The sequence below is a fragment of the Lagopus muta genome, chromosome 2 (genome assembly GCF_023343835.1).
Source record: "Lagopus muta isolate bLagMut1 chromosome 2, bLagMut1 primary, whole genome shotgun sequence".
In the NCBI taxonomy this organism is placed as follows: domain Eukaryota; kingdom Metazoa; phylum Chordata; class Aves; order Galliformes; family Phasianidae; genus Lagopus; species Lagopus muta.
The window spans coordinates 78,355,399-78,373,384 of record NC_064434.1 but is presented as its reverse complement, the minus strand read 5'-3'; the positions used below and the strand labels follow the sequence as shown (position 1 = coordinate 78,373,384).

Sequence of the window (17,986 nt, the reverse complement as noted above, 5' to 3'; positions counted from 1 at the left end):
GTATCTGAGATTGTGGAGGGCAGGATTTGAAGGTGACAGATACACTTTTGTCTGGAAGTTGGATGCTTTCTTCTAGGCCAAGGAGTTTGTAATGTTTCTTTGCTTTCTTATGCTATGGAGAGGTTAGGCAGTTGAAATAATGCAGTGAAGAACTTCCACTAGTTGTATTACTGGTGATTGGGCCTAGCTACCCAGTTTACAATGGAACCTGCCAGAATTATCAAGTGGGAGCATTTATTTATTGCTGAGAGAACTGTAGCCAAATAAAGAAGTTTGTTGGTTGTTTTTTTTTTTTAATCCCTCTCAAGCACTGCCTGTTTATATTCTCCTGTTGTAATGTAGCTTAAACCTCTCAAGGAAGGTCTGTATGTTTGGATGTGTCTGTGCATGTGTATGTGACCCTGTTTATCTTTGCAGGTAGCAGCAGTCTTATAGTAATCAGTTAATACCACACACAGCATCTACTGAAACTTCTTCAGTGCTCTCCCATGGTACATGAGGGAGTACATAAAATACTCTAATGGTCCCCAGGTCAGGCCACCTTCAGTTGCTGTTATTGCACACCATTTGGATAACATCTGAAGTCACCTCTGGGGCTGATGCTGTCCTCCTTTTACCTGAAACTGTTGCAGTTCTGTGGGGAATTTGCTGTTGTGTAGAAGAGCAGGGCAGGAGGCATGCCAGTCAAGCAGTGGGCTATGATCACATTGTAACGTAGTTTACCAAAAGAAATCATTTACCCAAGGATTTCAGGTTTACAAAAACCTTGGGGCAATTTGCATATCCTACTGCACTACACTGTTACTCAAAGCTTGGTGATCAAAAACTGCAGGGAAAGAATCTGGTGATGTTTACAGTGTTTACATATCTATATTTTTGCTTTCCTGCAGTAATTTATTCATCTTAGGTTCTTAGCTTAAAAAAAGTGTCTCATTCAGTATCTTTGAAAATGTATCAAAGATCACAGGGTTGTTTCTTTACCAAGCACCTGTAGTTCAAGTGCACAAAATCCTGATCTTGCTGTGATGTTTGCGTATGTTTGTTTGTCTTCTGCAGCTCACTCTGTAGATTATGTACTAATATCAATCCAAGCACATCTGTATTCAAAGAAGCTAATAACTTCCATGTTTTTCTTAATTAAGTACATGATTTAAATGCACTGTCAAACAACAAATATGATTAGTGGGTAATAAGTTTATTCACCAATGATGAATAAAACATCCATTTATACTTAAATTTTTGTCTTTAAATGTTCCAGAAAATGAAAATGCCTATGAATGTCTCTTTTTTAGGGCTGCTGTGGCATGTGTTGGAGCATTTTATGAGAAGATGGGCAGAATGCTGGGTAGTGCTTTTCCAGAGACAGTGAATAATCTTTTAAAATCTCTGAAGAGTGCGGAGGTGAGTTTTGCAGCATTTTCTGTATGTGGTCTTGATTCCATTTAAACTGAAACTCTCTCCTTCCAAAGAGGTTTGTTAAAATGCCTTCCATGTAGTAAAATGCAAATTGCTCATCTCAAGTTAAACCACGTGCATGTGGTGGCTCTGCAGACAGAGTTTAGAGTTTTGTCACATTAATGTTATTGTAGTTGTTTTATTGCAGAATCAGCAATTAAAATTGTGAAAGGGTTGCAGGAACCATTTGAAATACTGCATTAGGATTCCACTTGGGTACCCTGAGTAAATGCTTATGTTTTGTAACAAAAATGTTACGCTGCTTTGTGGGCAGGATATGCTGTAAGAAGAATATCATATAGAGGGAATGTGCCATGGGTTCTCAGTGGGTCTGACAGGACTGAAATAGCTTGGTTTCTTTTGAAATAAATGACAAGGTGCCGACTGCGTAGATCTTGACTCTTCCTGCATATATGCTTACTCTCTGTGAGTAATAAACATTTATAATTCCAGTGCTGGACTTAAAGCAGAGACTTACATCAGTGCTGAGTGTAACAGTAGCTCTGTGTTCTGCCCAAAGAGTGCTTGTTCTCAGCAATACCCTGTGTGTGGGTGTAGCATGAAACTTGACTACTTGGGCGTCACGTTGTCTCATACGTTCTTTTTAGCTGCTTCTATTTAGCTTAGCTGCTTCTATTTAGTTCTTGTTTTTCTAACATGAGGCTGCAGCAGTTGGGGGAAGGACAGCAGCAACTTTTGCCATTTGTTGAACTGCTGGCACTCTTTCTGATTTATGTGACAGTAGATGCCATTTTACCAAAACCAATTCTAATGTTTACTGCCATCTGCAACCAGCCAGATAGTGGTTGTATGTGACTTCAGTGAACTGTTACCCATTTTCACAAGTATACGCGTGCACGGAAATGAAAATGCAGAGGTGTGCACCTGGTACTTGGATATAAGCACTGCGTCTGCATTTCTGCATAAACACCTCTTCATGTGTGCAGTCTCAGGGCCGCAGTGAAATCCTGATGAGTTTACAGAAGGTCTTAAATGGACTTGGAGGAGCAGCAGCTTCTTGTCACCGTGATATTTACAAGAATGCCCGGTCTCTGCTGACAGACAGATCTATGGCTGTGCGATGTGCAGTGGCCAAGGTGGGTGTGTTTCTACGTGCTTCTAGAAAGTCTTTGTGCTGTGACTGTGAAGTGCCTGTGTTTAAGCTTTCACCTGTTGCTTGTAATGGGAAACTCGATTGTTATTTGGGAAAGGTAAGTCCTTGCTAGTTTACATCAAAGGCTCTAATGCTTGACTTGCTACTTTGTGTATGCTGAAGTACAATAGTATTGACTTCCTCACTTCATAAGTAAATAAGGAGATAAAGTAAATTAACTGTGGTTCTCAGTGGGAGAGGTTTTAAGTAACAGGGTTCTTTTGTTCTGTTTTTCTTATACTTTTTATTTGTGTGCTAACCTGTTCCTGAATTCTTCTAATAGTTTATTCTTACGTAACTTTTATAGTGAACTCTGATACTCATACAAAATGTTTATTGAATAAACCTGACAATTGCACTGAAACTAAGAAGGACTTAGAAGAATAGTCTCTGTTGGTTCTCAGCAAGTTTTTTTTTGTTGTTGTTATCTTTTTCCCCCTTCAGTGTCTGCTGGAATTGCAAAATGAAGCAGTGTTTATGTGGACAGCTGAGCTGGAAAATGTTGCTACGCTGTGCTTTAAAGCTCTGGAAAACTCAAACTATGGTGTGCGGGTTGCAGTGTCAAAGCTTTTGGGAACTGTCATGGCTACAGCACTGATACCAAAACAAGCAACAGGTACAATCCTCCTGAATTACATTCCCAAACAAATTACACCTTCCATACTATGTTGCATAATACGATGTTTTGTTCCAGTACTTGAACACCTGTAGTTGATCTGTTTGTTTTTTTTTGTTTGTTTTTTAAACTCCAAGTTTAAAAAGAGGTTGCGCACTCAGATTCCCTCTTGTAGCCATGCAAAAAAAAAAGAGGAAATGGTCAAAAATCATTTGGGAAAAATAACTTGTTTTGTAAATGCAAAACAAAGCAGTTAACTGAAATGTAGGCTGGATCTGTGTGTCAAGACAACTCTGAATTGATAATTCTGATTTTTGAGATAATTACTTGTGTTGCTCGGAACTTTAGGATTAAACGTTTGCTTTTCTCTTGGCAAAAGTGATGCGACAGAATGTGAAGAGGGCTACTCTTGAGGAGGTCTTGGAACTCATGGCCACAGGATTTCTGCGAGGAGGGTCTGGTTTCCTAAAGAGTGGTGGAGAGATGCTTAAAGTGGGAGGATCTGTCAATAGGGAAGTGAGAGTTGGTGTTACTCAGGTTTGTGATAATCTGTGCTGTTGGGTTTTTTTTCTCCCTCAAATTAAGTAACATTTGTACACTGTAACACTTTTAGGAGGAGAATATATTCTTCTGGTGTTTTTTTGCTTATAGTAACTTGCAAGGCTAATTTGATTCACCTGTTTGGTGAAATGTATGAGCAGTGTCATTCACCTAAGTTATATTTTATTACTGATGTAACTATAGATTAAAATACATGCTAGAAAAGGCTTATTTGATCAGAGTGTCTTGGGTGGGATTAAAAAAGATTTCAGAAATTAGTATCCTAACATGCTTCTGCCCTTTTGTGTGCTGGATCTCTCATCTCTCTGATGAGTAGTTTGCAGCCCTAACTTGTTAAACTGTGTTTCTTCTCTCCATGTGTCTTTCTTGAATAGATGAAATCTCGTGAATATGAAAGCACCATTTGTCTAGTAGAGAAAGATAGCAAATCAAATCCAAGCCTTCCCACTCTGACATATTTCTGCTGCAGAAACTTGTCAGAAGGCAGATTTTTTGATCTAAGGATATCTTGTGAAATAATTATTTTTTTTTCTCTTTTCCCCAGTCTTTTACAGGTGCATTAGGTAAAATGCACAGTCTTCAACCAGAATGTGTTCGTGTTGTTGCTGATATTTAGTTATTGTTGTAGATATTTTTTTTTAGCAGTAATAGCTATTACTGATTTTACTAAATAACTAATATTAATAATTAGCAGTAGCAGTAAGAGAGAGCTACCCTTGGTGCTGGGAGCAGTTCAGCATGGGCAGATACTGGCTAAATTCATCTTGTATAGCCTGATCCAGGTTGCATGTAACTAGCTGTTATTGCTGCCATCGTGCAGTATGCATGTACTGCAGTCATTACTCTGCAGTGACCAAATAGTCTTTTCTTACTGTTTTAATTGAATCTGTATATAACTTCTGAATTTGCAGGCCTATGTTGTCTTTGTTACAACATTAGGAGGTCAGTGGTTGGAGCGCAACTTTGCTACATTTTTGTCCCACGTACTTGACCTGGTGTCCCATCCTCGTGCAACTCAGACCCACGTGGAGGCAGTGTACTCTCGAAGATGTGTGTCCTTCATCCTGAGAGCAACAGTGGGCAGCTTATTGGGGGAGAAAGCACAGATTGCAGCTGCTAAAGATATATGCCAAGCCATTGGTAAACAGATGAAGGCAGTGGGTGAGAAATATATTTCTTTATTTGAGACCTGTTGAAATTGATTGCTGTTTATGCTGGATTGGCCTTTTTTATGCTTAATTCTACCGTGAGAGGTAATTCTATTGCTGTGGTAGAAGATAATTCAACTGCTTTCTATTTGAAGGATGACTGTGTAAAGCTTGCTTTTTAACCTCTGTTGGCTTTTGACATTGCGTTTGCTAAGTGGGGGGGAAAAAGTGTGTTTCTGCAATCAATCTTAGGATAGGTTATACTGAAAGTTGCACAGCTGAAGAGCAGATAGTGCCCTTGTAGCTGTCCTTCCAGTACGCATCGTGAGATCCGGTTGAATTTTACTGGTGGCAAATAAAGATGTAATCCAAAGACAGATATTTAAGAAGATAAATGTGGACTCTTGAATACGTAAGAGGACTGGCATTTAAAAATGTTGGCATTTGTTTCTTAGAAAATAGTCAGTTTGAGATGGAGTTTGGAAAAGGGAGATGGAATTGCACAGCAGTATATTGGTTAAACAAGTGAAGGAGTGCTTCTTTTCTTTATTTCATTTTTTTTAATGCCACCATCTAATTTGATTTTAAATTAATGTTTTACTGTGTAGAAATGCAGTTTTCTTTGAAGCTTTTCCAGGTTTTTCTCATAACCGTTTTTTCATAGGGGAGTTATATTTGAGTTTAGTTGAAACTTCAATGCTTATTACTTATGCTTATATAATGCTGATTGCTTATGTGTATGTTAGGTGGCCCTGCTAGGCAGGGGGGTTGGAACTACATGATCCTTGAGGTCCCTTCCAACCCGGGTGATTCTGTGATTCTGTGATTCTGTGATTCTGTGATTCTGTGATTCTGTGATTACAATCAGAACCCTTTTAGTTCTAGGTAAAAATGTAAGAAATTCAATTTCTGAGATGCAGTGGTTACAGCAATTTCTCCTTCTGCCACCTGCTTGTCAAACTTGGAAATTCCATTATGTTTTTGAATGATGGGATGAGCTGCTTCATATATATGAAGTATATAAAAATATATATGTATGTATGTATATATATATATATATGTAATAGGAATATATATATAGGAATTCTGATTCTTTGATAATTCTTGTTATCAAACTCTGCGATTTTATATATATACACACATACACAGGTGTGTGTGTGTATATATAAATTATTAGATGGATTTTCATTTGGTAATGATTTGTTCCTTTTACCTAAGGAGGATAGTTCGTTGAATTTGTACTGCATTAGCTGTGTAATTTTAAGCTGATACTCAAGTTCATTTTCTTTAACATGATTGTTGCAGCTTCCTTACCCCTCCAGGTATCCTTTTATCCTTTACCCTACTCTTCCTGAGACACTGTGTTAGATGGAAAACAAAAAATGGAACCTGTAGAATTAATTGGATAACTGGATAAATTTATGGTGATTGAGGGTTGTGGCTAATTATTAAAAACAAGTCTGGGTGTTGTTTTGTTTTGTTTTTACAGTTTTATTTTGTGTTTATGCATGTAGAACTTAGATATATCAAGACTGCGTTCTTAGTTCCTTCATCTGTAGGTGTATACATAAATGCAGTTCATACATACTGTGTGTGTATACTTATTTTTGCTGTGTTACATTATTAAACCTATCTCTTAGTGCCATCCACAGTAACTTTTGGGTGCCTGTTTTATGTGGTCTTTGGATGACTGTTTGACTGGTAGCTGTGTAATGTATTTTTCTTCAGAACATGTTCACTGTAAGCAGATTTGTGGTTTTATTTTAATATTTAGGGATGATGCCAAAACTAAATTGTTCCTTTCTATTTTGTGTATGCTGTAATCTTTGTATGTGACTCCCTCAAATGGTCCTAAGCAGGATGCTTCTTTCTCTTCTGCAGAGGCAGTAGTGAATGATGCTAACAGTGAAAATAAAGCAGGAGCTGCTGACGTGGCTGCAAGCCAGCATGTAATGGTGTGTGCTCTCCAAGAACTGGGCAGCCTGGTGCAGAGTCTGAATGCTACCGCATCTCCTCTTATTCAAGAACCCTCTATTGGTATGTGGATAAGCTTGCACTGATTGAGATATTAGAGCGATGAATATGAAATATGATCACAATCTGTTAAAATAATTAATGTGTAAGAAAGAAAATTGATTTAACTGCATAGTGTTATTAACACTTTTCTCTTTTTTCTTAAGGAGTAAGGCAAAGTTATGAAATCCGAGTACTTCATTTCTGACACTTTAAACTTTCATGTTGTCTCTAATACTGACTCAATTCAAATCTCAACTTCCTAAGAAGCATGTTGTAATTTTAAAACTTTAAATTCTTTTTTTATGTAGGTCTGTTGGAGACAGTAACATCAGTTCTTCTTCATCCCAGCATGGCTGCTCGACTTGCTGCTGCGTGGTGCTTGCGGTGTGTAGCTGTGGCATTGCCTTTTCAGTTGACTCCATTTTTAGATAGATGTGCAGAAAGACTCAACAATCTGAAGACCTCCCCCGAAGCTGTTAGTGGCTACAGTTTTGCAATGGCTGCTTTATTAGGTGGTGTGCATCAGTGTCCCTTAGGTATTCCTCATGCAAAAGGAAAGGTGAGATAATGAGGTTTGTTTGTGAATAAACTAAAATATGTATTTTTTTCAAGAAGTAATTGCTTTGCAAAATGTGTGACAAAGTAAAAGGATTGTTGAAATTGAACTTGTACCCAGCATGAGCATTGGTTGAAGGCCTTGTTTGCACGTTTGTTACTCCGAAAGTAATGCCTTCATAGAAATTACAACAAATACGAAGAGCACAGTAACACTGTTTGATAGAGCAAATTCTCCGCTAAAAACACTGTCTCTCACTATAGACTCTCACCATCATTAGTCATGCATTTTTGCCAGCAATGATCAAGAGCCTGCATTCTGCACTTGTAGAAATCTAAACCAGCAGAGGGGACCCACTGTTGCCACTGCTGGGATGCTCCATCCACCACCTCACTGTGTTCACATCTACTGTTTGATCTTCATGAGCATTCAGCAAGCGTCAGTGACTGTCAGAGGGTGCCATTTTTTCCTGCATGGAAGAATTCAATGCCACCCCTTTTGTTTATAAGCAATCCAGTGTCAGATGCCATTCTGTCAGTCTGCTCCTCTGCTGCCATCTGTGACATGACAACAGAATGTAATGCAATATTGGTGGGAAGGTTCAGCCTCTATTGTCGTACCACCAAAATCCACCTCTGATGTTGTAGGCTAACATAATAAAATAAGAGGCATTACTTTTGGAACAGCCCTCATAGCACTTAAGTTGCAATATCTACCAGCTGTTTGTTCCTCTCTCTCTTTCAGGCTTACATTGTTTGACATTTTTTCTTCAGTAATTATTAATTAATATTGCTGCTTGTATTTTTGTGTGCATAAGGCTAATTGCATGAAATGTAATCTGTTCTTTATGGAAGATCAGTTTAAATATTTGAGCATGTTTATTTTACATATATTCAGTAAGAGGATTTGTAGTAGTGTGGTAATTTATATTTTTTTAAATCTTTTTTTTTATTATTGCAGATGGTGGTTAGTATTGCTGAGGATCTGTTACGAACTGCTGCACAGAACAGCAGGCTTTCCTTGCAAAGGACTCAAGCTGGATGGCTTTTACTTGGGGCACTTATGACTTTAGGTTGGTAAAAGTAGTTGTTTTATTGGATTTTAATGTTTATCCAACATTTTTGATTATCCACTGTAGCAAGTAGTCTTTACAGATCATCAGTACTGTATGGATACCACAGGAAACGAAGCCTTAGTTCATTTATTTCAGCTGTGATGTTAATGGTGGGGAAAAGCAAAATATTGGAGTAAGCTGAAGGATAGCAGAAGGTGTTGTTCCTCAAAATAAAACAAAAAAAAAAATTAAAAGAAACAAATATTAAAAGAATTTTTTTTTAAACCCAGCATTTAGTTATTTTATGAAAATGGAAAATTCTGTGCCACAAGCTGTTTTATTTGCAGTTTATTTCTTCTCCAAGTGTGTCTCTGGACAAGCAACAATACTGATTAGGAGTGATGGAACAATGATACTTTAAAAGCTATTCAGTTGGCTTTAAAACAACAACAGCAAAACAAAAACATGAACAGCAACAAGAAAACTACAATCAAACTTCTGTTTGTGATGGTGAGGCACTGGCACAGGCTGCTCAGAGAAGCTATGGATGCCCCTTCCCTGGAGTCATCCAAGGCCATGCTGGATTGGGCTCTGGGCAGCCTGATCCAGTGGGTGGCAGCCCTGCCTTTGGCACGAGGGTTGAAACTAGTTGGGCTTTATGGTCCCTTCCAACCCTAGCCATTCAGTGATTCAACATGTGATTGTTCATGTATATGCCATCACAGAAATATCTGAGGCACTATTTGGAGAGCTTATAAGTACTCTTGACATTTGAATCAATTATCTTTTTTTAAAATTCTGAAAAATGTAATAAACATTTTAATTCCTCAGTATTTTGGTCTGTCAGCGAACACCATTTGTGTTTTCTATTCCTCAAATCATCTCATTTTTGCCAAATTTTTTCTGACAATGTACCACTATTCTGATTGTCCTTCTCCAGTACATTTTTAATGCACTTTCATTGGGTTATCTAAATCTTTTTCAGCTTTCTGTAAACCTGATGGTAGAACTAGTTTCCTAGTCAGTATCTATCGTTTATTTTTCTATCATATGAATAAGATAAGATGGACTGAAGAGCTTGCCTTCAAAATACTAGTATAAAAATAAAATTTGAAGTTAGGATGAAAAACAAGCATTAGTGTTTACGTCTTACAGGATTCAAGGTATGGAATTGGCTATTCCCTAGTTTTGGTACAAATATCAACAAGCACTTAATCTTTGTGATTTTACTTGCAGCACTTTCAACGTACAAATGAGAACAATGAGGAAGAAAGGGAATTTACTTAGGGAGAGAAATAGGTTAAATTAAAAAAAAAAAAGTGGAGTAAGAGGAAATAGCAATTAAGAGAGCAAAAAGCTTAATGGCAGATTTTGCATACGTTGTATAATGAATGCTTTTATTAAACTGTCACTTTGTTTTCGTGTAGGTCCTTCTGTTGTTCGTTATCATCTACCAAAGATGTTGCTGCTGTGGAGAAATGTGTTCCCACGATCTCTGAAGGAGTTAGAGGCAGAAAAGGCAAGAGGAGATTCTTTTACCTGGCAAGTAACTCTGGAAGGCCGCGCTGGGGCTCTGTGTGGTAAGAATTTCAAATTTCAAAACTATAACTGGGCAGTAAAACAGAATCCCAAATATTATACAGAAAACTCTCATAGTTTGCCTTCTTTCATTGAAAATGAGTCAGAGTTTCACCAGTGGCCTGTTTTAGGTATGTAGTCTTATGAATGTGTCACATGGTCTTTGAATAAATATTTTTAGTTGCTGCTTTGTTTATATTCTTGCAAGATCTGTATGTTGATCTGATTTGAAAGAAATGCACTGCATTTCTTTTGGGAGTAAAACTCTTAACTACTTTGTTACCAGCCATGAGAAGTTTTGTTGCTCACTGTCCTGAGCTCCTTACTGAGGATGTGATCAGGAAGTTGATGACACCTATAGAATGTGCCATGACAATGATGTCACAGTAAGTAAAAAGCTTTTTTTAAGATCTTGTTCTATGATTTCTAGAAACACAGTTGAGATTAAGAGGTGTTTGTTTGATGATAAAGTTGTTACTACTGAGAGCAACTTGCTCTTCTAATCTGTGGGTGTTCTTGCTCTTTGTTCACATTTTTCCTGGAGCTGGAATACCATAACTAATTTGTTCTAATTCATGTTCTCAGATTTTAACTTATTACTGTACTGTTGCTGCTTGTTCACACTGGGGGAAAACACTTTTTTGTGAACGTGTGAACTGTAGTACTACAGTCTTCAGCTTTCTTAAACTATGTGATTCCATGGCATGGGCTGAAAGGCTTACTGGAATAACTTTTTGTTAACCATGTCTTGAATTTTCAGTGAGTTTTTTTGACTTCATGGTTTGTTTATCCTTGTGCAAGAGATGAGAAAGCTCTGATACTGGTGTACTACCAGATGTGAATCAGTAAACTATCCTTTTTCAAAATGTGTTGGTGAAAAACTTCTAACAGTTCACAGCATAAAAGAATAAAACACAGTTTTGGGTCATATTTTGTGCTTTTGTTTAAGTAGCAGTTCAAATAAGTTTTAAAAAACCCTTGACCACTTAAAAAAAAAATCTAAATATCTGAAGTTACTTAAGTAGTGCTGCTCACTGTGGATCTCCAAACGCTATTTTCTTGTTTTGAATAGGGACAGATCATGTGAAAAGAAATCTGAAATATTTTTGTCAGTAACTACAGTATTTCTGGCTGTCTCTTTTTTTCTTCTCTTGATCCTGTAGCATTCCATCAGTAATTAAAGCCCATGGAGCTCATCTGAAAGCTAGTGCAGCTATGGTCCGTTTAAGACTTTATGATATACTGGCTTTATTACCTCCAAAGACATATGAAGGTATGGGTTGTTTTTTTTGATGATTATTATTAAAGTAAAAATTGCATTCTGTATGTTGTGGTGTTTTTTTGTTTGTTTTTTACTTCTCTTGATGTCTTTTTGGTGCTTGCTTCTGATGCAGATACCAAGTGTGAAATAAAATCTGCAAAAGTCTTGCACTGTTGCACATTTTCTATATGTCGTCTTGTCAGTTTAAACAGGAAGTACAGATATTGCAGTGTGTCAGGCTAACACTGAGTATGTAAGTTCTGGTTTTGTTTGTAGGATTGAGAGGTATGGAGATCACATTCTCCATGTTTTGCAGTGTTTTCCATCATTACTTAAAATACAGAGGCTTGGGTTCTTTCTCTCAGCAGTAGTGTTGTCAGACTTCTGTCCGTTCACTACTTGTGGAATTGAGATAATGGCACTTGCTTTCATTTGGAGCTTCTGATCTGTAGCTGAAATGTTTTGGTTAAGAAGTAACAATTATTTTAATGTGTTCTAGGTTCATTTAATGCGCTTCTTAGGGAGTTGGTAGCAGAATTTACTTTGACAGACAACTCTGCTAATACAACCACGTCGCTCCTGAGGTCTCTTTGTCATTATGACGACAGTGTTCTACTTGGCTCTTGGCTTCAGGAGACTGATCATAAGTCAATTGAAGACCAGGTAATAAGGAAGCAGGACAGTAAGGAGTTATCTGCGATATCTCTCTGGTTTATGGAGTTTTGCTCCTTTTTTCTGGGCATCCTTCAGAGGTTTGCCAAGTTGAAGTCTTTCCGTGCACTGCACAATCTTTTGATAAAACTGCTTGCAGATGAGGTGGCCATAACATTTATGCAATTTGGATGTCCTTGGTTAGTCATTCAAACTAGTTTCTTTAAAGAAACAACTCTTAAAAATCTCTTTAGTTATTATTCTCATACATTTTTTGAAAACAGCTTACGTTCTATTTAAATTGTTTTGTAAGAAAATTGCTATCAAAGTGCCAGCATTGCAAGTGATGTTGAGGAAAAACAAGATGCAACTTCTTAAAGGTGCAGCATGAAACCACATATTTAATTTGAGTTAACGCAGTGATGTTGGCATTATAAGGAATTTGCTACGCTTCTAGACAAGGCACATCTTTGAAACACAGGATTTAAAAAAAACAGGAAGCAAAAGTTGTTATGGGACTGGATGAAGTTTTTCAGATCAGCTCCTAACACAGATGCAATTACCTTTTTTTACATATGCTCCTTGAAGGCAAATGGAGCTTTGGAAACAATTCATTGATTAGTTTATCATTTTCTGTGGACAAATAACTGTTCTGAGCATTGGCTGAGCCGTACCGTAGTAAGAACTTTAGCTCACCTTCTCAGAAAATTCCTGGAATAAGGAAGGGAACTGAAAATCTCCCTTCTACCACAGCTTGTTTAATAATGGCAAGGTTTCTTAGGAGGAAGCTGTACTGATAGAACAGATCAAAAAGCCAAGACTGATATTAAGTGTGAAAAATGGAGGGCAAACTGGGTTTTTAGAGAAAAATCAGCATGTCAAAGTAAAGGAAGGCTTTTTCTAAACTTTCTTCCTTTGCTGTGGTAGTCATAGACTAGACTTCAGTGCACTATTCAATCAGCAGAGCTTTCTGGGGAAGTCCCTCCACATCCTTCTTCCTTTTGTTTCCCTAGCTTGTTGAATAGTATCACTCCTGGTGGAAATGAAAACCTCCAGTGAGTCACAGGAGCATCATGTACTTGGTCACTTTTTTTTTTTTTAACAATACCAAATTGACTCTTGTTTTCTAGCCTTTTAAGAATATAGACTTACTAGAGTCAAACTTCGTGTCATGATGAGATAAGTTGTGAAAGTAAGCATTTCTTTCAAGGAAATAAATGACTGTGTTTCTGAAGGAATGATGGTTAGGAAGTATTTTCATGATGATAGACATAAGCAATTCTAATACTATTTCAGAACTTTCCTAGATAGAGAATCATTACAACCAAAACTGACTTATTAGTATGCTGTGTTGTAACTCAGTACTCACAATGAATGAATTTTATTTTTTTTTTCTGAAAAGTCAGTTTGTAGTTATGTTTCAGAAGCTGCTGCTGGTACCAGACATTACATGCCTTTCTCTAATTTCTGTGTCTTATGGGAGTCATAGTTTGTGCACTTATCCAGCTGTTAAGTGCTCTGTCAGGGATTTAACTGGCTCTGTAAATGCTAATCTATGCGTGCCTGGGGATGCTGCAGTTGCTTTTAATTATTTGTAATGCAGTTTTCTATTCTTAGCGACTGCGTATGTCTTTGGTTTACCACTAGTTGAGAATTTTGTCTACAGAGAGATATTCAGAAGCATTCATGTTATGTGGCATTTTTCAGCTTCAGCCAAACAGTGCATCTGGAAGTGGTGCTTTGGAACATGATCCTTCCTCTATTTATTTGCGCATCCCTGCTGGTGAAGCTGTACCCGGTCCCCTTCCTCTAGGAGTGTCTGTCATCGATGCATCTGTGGCTCTCTTTGGTGTGGTTTTTCCTCACGTGTCTTACAAACACAGGTCAGTTTACATCTGTGTTCAGGTTCAGAATCGAATGCTTTAGTTCCCTGCATCGTATCAAGTTTTTATTCTTGAAATAAGAATCCGCTTTGAAATCAACTGTCTCTAATTTAGGTGTCTGTATTTTGTGTTCACTGTGTCTCAGAATTGCAGAATATGTTTACCCAGTTGAGAAACAAGTCAATTTCCTTGGTTTATCAGTTTTGTAAATTGGGGTTAGGTGGTACAGACTGGATTTCTCTCTTCTTACTTTTTTAACAGCAGCAGTTTCTCTACAGCCAAAACTCCCTACAAAAATATCCATAGAAAATAGCTTAAAATCAGCCTTGAAATCACAGCAGTGGAATTCTTTGGATTTCAGCTGGTTTCCATAAGTGAGACTGTGTGATTTACACTAAGTGGTTTTATGCAAAAGAAGAAATAAATTCATGTGAAACATGAAAGAAAATATGCTGATTTTTATGGAGATACGGGTTATTGGGACTCTGTTTGTCATGTAATTTAGCTAAGTTGTTGCTGAGCACAGAGTATAGGCAGCTCTAAGATTCATTTAAAATGAAAATTATCCTTCAGTGCAGTACTGATGGAACTGGGTTTTTTTCTTTGACAGGTCAGTCTCATTTTGCAGTAAGCAATTGTAAGCAATAAGCCTTAAGTCTGTCTGATCTATATTGTTCTTAGCTAAAGATTGACTCATTGGCTGCTGATTTGTTAACTATACCAACTGCTCATTATACTCCTGTCCTTGGTATCTTTGAGAGAGTATTCCTCTCATTAATGCTTCATGACATGATGTCAAGAAGGGAAAATAATGGGAACAACTATAGGAGTGTGTAGAATAACACTGGTTTTGAATGACAGGCAGCATTTTTCTAGTCCCGTCCTTGTAGTTTTCTAGTTGTACATCCAAACAGTATCTGAAAACCTCCCCTTGGTGTTCCCTTCAAAAGGGACAGTAAGCACTTATGGATAATCTGAAAGAACTAACAGCATCCAGAATGACCCTTTCTGTCTAAGTGGAATACTCTCTACAGCCCCTGAAACATAAATTCTGTGACTGATTGTAAGTCTCTTTTGTTGTATTTTTCCACTTCTTGCATTTTGGTTTGTATTTTGAAAACATCTCACTTAAATTATGCTCTTTCCTTTGTTTTAGATTGCAGATGTTGGATCACTTTGCTGAATGTGTCAAGCAGGCTAAAGGTGTTCGACAGCAAGCTGTGCAGCTTAACATCTTTACTGCTGTTCTTAGTGCCTTGAAGGTAAAACTTACAAACTTGTTGTAGATGCCAGAATTCAGCAGTTTAATTCATAGATTTGTATTCTGTACGAAAAACTGTTAGAAGAACATTATTAAAGCTACTACTTACAATTTTGAAAATCTGCAGGTTGACAAATCAGCCCCAGTGTGCAGCTGAAGGGCATGCCCTTTTAAGTGCATGATATGGAGCATGTGAGAGAATTCTTCAAATTTGACAGCAAAATTCTATCATTTTGGAGCAAAAATGATTTTTTTTTGAGCTTTTGCTTAGTTGAAGTTTTCATGGTGGCAGCAAAAATCAAATTTCTCCCATAAGGGCTATCTGTCAAATGGCAAGTCTGTCTTAGGAACTTAGCAGAGTTTTTGGAGAGAAAGTTGTCACAGATCTCAAGCTGACAAAACGTTGCTTCTCTCCCTTGCTTGCTTCTTAAAATCATGAGCCATGTTGAAACATGAGACACACGTTGAACACTATTTTCTGAGACAGAAGGCAGGGTTTTGCCATGGTGAAAGGCCAGAGAACTTCTAAATTTCAGGATGGAAAATGGGAATCTGTGGTAAAGCTGTCAGAGTTTTCTGCTCTAACACAGGCAGTGTTTGTACTTTACATGTATTAAACTATTTTTCCCCAAGTAAGGCAATGTCTTATTAGTGGAATATGGGAACCAAAAAAGTTGCAGAAGCTGTTGTATTCTTTCTCTGTAACACATACAATGTACTGTATAAATTTTCAAAGATGTGAATGTTAAGGAAAAAATATCTTACTAACCTACAGTCTCTGAGCATTTCTTGCAGAAACGTAATAAAGTTGTGGTTCTCCTCTTAAGGGAGAGATGCTAGTTAGCTTTAAAGCCTCTTTCTCTCTGTGCCCATTCTTCCTTCTTTTTCCTTCTTTCTTTCTTTTCAGACATATCCTGTGTATAACTATCTAAGATTCAATACTATCAGCATGCATATAGTGCTGTAACACATTTGTAAACAGAGACAGGTGTAGCAAGTCCTTACTGTATGTGAAATAGGTAGAATGTTGGCAAAGGTGGGACTGAGGATGTTATTGGTTTTGAGTTCTAAATGTTTTCAAGAAGCATATTTTAGGAAAAACGTACACAAATTAAGCAAAAAATGTGTAATTTCTAGTTGAAGCTCGCTCTTATATTAATATTGCTGTTCCCTTCATCCACGTACTTGGAATATTCTTTCATATTTGTTCATGTAGGGGTTAGCTGAGAACAAAAGCACATTAGGACCAGAAGAAGTTCGCAAGTCTGCTCTAACACTGGTAATGGGTGCACTCGATAACCCTAACCCTATTCTGAGGTGTGCAGCAGGAGAAGCTCTTGGTAGAATGGCTCAAGTGGTTGGAGAAGCCACTTTCATCGCTCGAATGGCTCAGTACAGCTTTGATAAGTAAGTTGACTTTGATTCAGGAAAAGAAATAAAATGTAATTCAATGCATGTTAAAAAAAATCTTCTACTAATAACATGCTGATTACTATTTCTTTTAATGCTTTATTACTAGCCAGGCCTACCAAATCTGCAAACAGTGTCTTCAAATGTTGATATATTTCTTGTGATTCTTCCAGGAATAAAAGATCACTTGTTAAATTACTTGAAATTAAAAATGATAGAAATGAAGAGTTTTTGATGAGTTACTTCAAGTGACTGAACTGCTTCAGATTAACTCAGCTTACACTAAATATGTCTAAAAAACATGAATTGTATTACAGTGGTTGTGTTTTATGAAAACATCTTCTTTACATATGAAGAAGGAAGAAAAAGTTGTTATTAAAATAAAATTTTGTTTTGCTTTATATGTAATCCAGTTTAATAGCAGTATAGATTAAGTACAGATTAAGTAAAGCTTCTCAAGGTCTGTGAGGTGGATGGCAAAATGCTGTTAGAAGGAGAGTCATCTGAATAGTTACAGTACTTGAAGGGTGTTTTTTTTCCAAATAATTAATTAAGTTACATGATTTATTTAAATGTTCATAGGTTAAAATCTGCTCGAGATGTTGTATCAAGAACAGGCCATTCTTTGGCCCTGGGTTGCCTCCATCGATACGTTGGTGGGATAGGTTCTGGGCAGCATCTGAAAACCAGTGTCAGTATTCTCTTGGCTTTGGCACAAGATGGAACTTCTCCTGAGGTCCAGGTAAAAAACAAAAACAAACCGCAATCGTCACAGAATGAATTTTAATTTTGAGTGTTTTAAAGCAGAAGTTAAATCATCTGTTCAAGTGCTTTTTAATAGATATTGTCATATAAGCCAAACTGTGTGGACGTAGCATTTGCTAAGGAATGTTAAACCAGATTTTGCTCTATAATGACAGTTGGTTAGGAATGGGCCCAAATCTGCTGTTACCTTAGCTGTCTAGACTAAGGCTTTAGTAACTGTCTAATGGTCACTGTATGGTCAGCTGTTGGAGACTGAGCTAATGAAGTCATTTTCTTTGGTCAAGCAATTTCGACTTGTGTGAAACAGTGAACAAAGTATAGCAGTACATCTTCCTGGGAAGGTTATACTATAATAACAAAATTTGAAATCTGTTGCAGATAAACTGAAATTTCTGTTTGCGTTTAGGACAAAAAGAGAATAGTAGGAGAACTATTAAGGAAGTGGGAGGCTTCTGTAGTTGAGTTTCTGTTTATCTGCTGTGTATTAATAACATGTGGAAGATCTCCCAAGAAGACCATTTGACTGCTAAAAGTTGCTGGTAGGACAAGAGAGGAAATAGATATGCTGCTGAGAGTGCTGTCTTTGGGGTTACAGATCATATATGAATAATGTGTGGT

The 17,986-nt window shown here is 37.2% G+C and overlaps 1 protein-coding gene across 6 annotated transcripts in view; it reads left to right on the top strand.

The window, feature by feature from the left end:
* HEATR5B (HEAT repeat containing 5B) overlaps positions 1–17,986 on the top strand; it is a 49,659-nt gene that overhangs the window by 3,244 nt on the left and 28,429 nt on the right. For all 6 annotated transcript variants that reach the window (XM_048937699.1, XM_048937696.1, XM_048937694.1 and 3 more), the window contains 16 exons: positions 1,293–1,401; positions 2,403–2,552; positions 3,053–3,224; positions 3,604–3,761; positions 4,697–4,946; positions 6,815–6,970; positions 7,258–7,508; positions 8,466–8,577; positions 9,987–10,139; positions 10,424–10,523; positions 11,301–11,410; positions 11,898–12,061; positions 13,757–13,932; positions 15,089–15,194; positions 16,410–16,600; positions 17,186–17,345. In XM_048937699.1, coding sequence (XP_048793656.1) covers positions 1,293–1,401; positions 2,403–2,552; positions 3,053–3,224; positions 3,604–3,761; positions 4,697–4,946; positions 6,815–6,970; positions 7,258–7,508; positions 8,466–8,577; positions 9,987–10,139; positions 10,424–10,523; positions 11,301–11,410; positions 11,898–12,061; positions 13,757–13,932; positions 15,089–15,194; positions 16,410–16,600; positions 17,186–17,345 — 2,518 coding nt within the window. The remainder of the gene's footprint in view (positions 1–1,292; positions 1,402–2,402; positions 2,553–3,052; positions 3,225–3,603; positions 3,762–4,696; positions 4,947–6,814; positions 6,971–7,257; positions 7,509–8,465; positions 8,578–9,986; positions 10,140–10,423; positions 10,524–11,300; positions 11,411–11,897; positions 12,062–13,756; positions 13,933–15,088; positions 15,195–16,409; positions 16,601–17,185; positions 17,346–17,986) is intronic.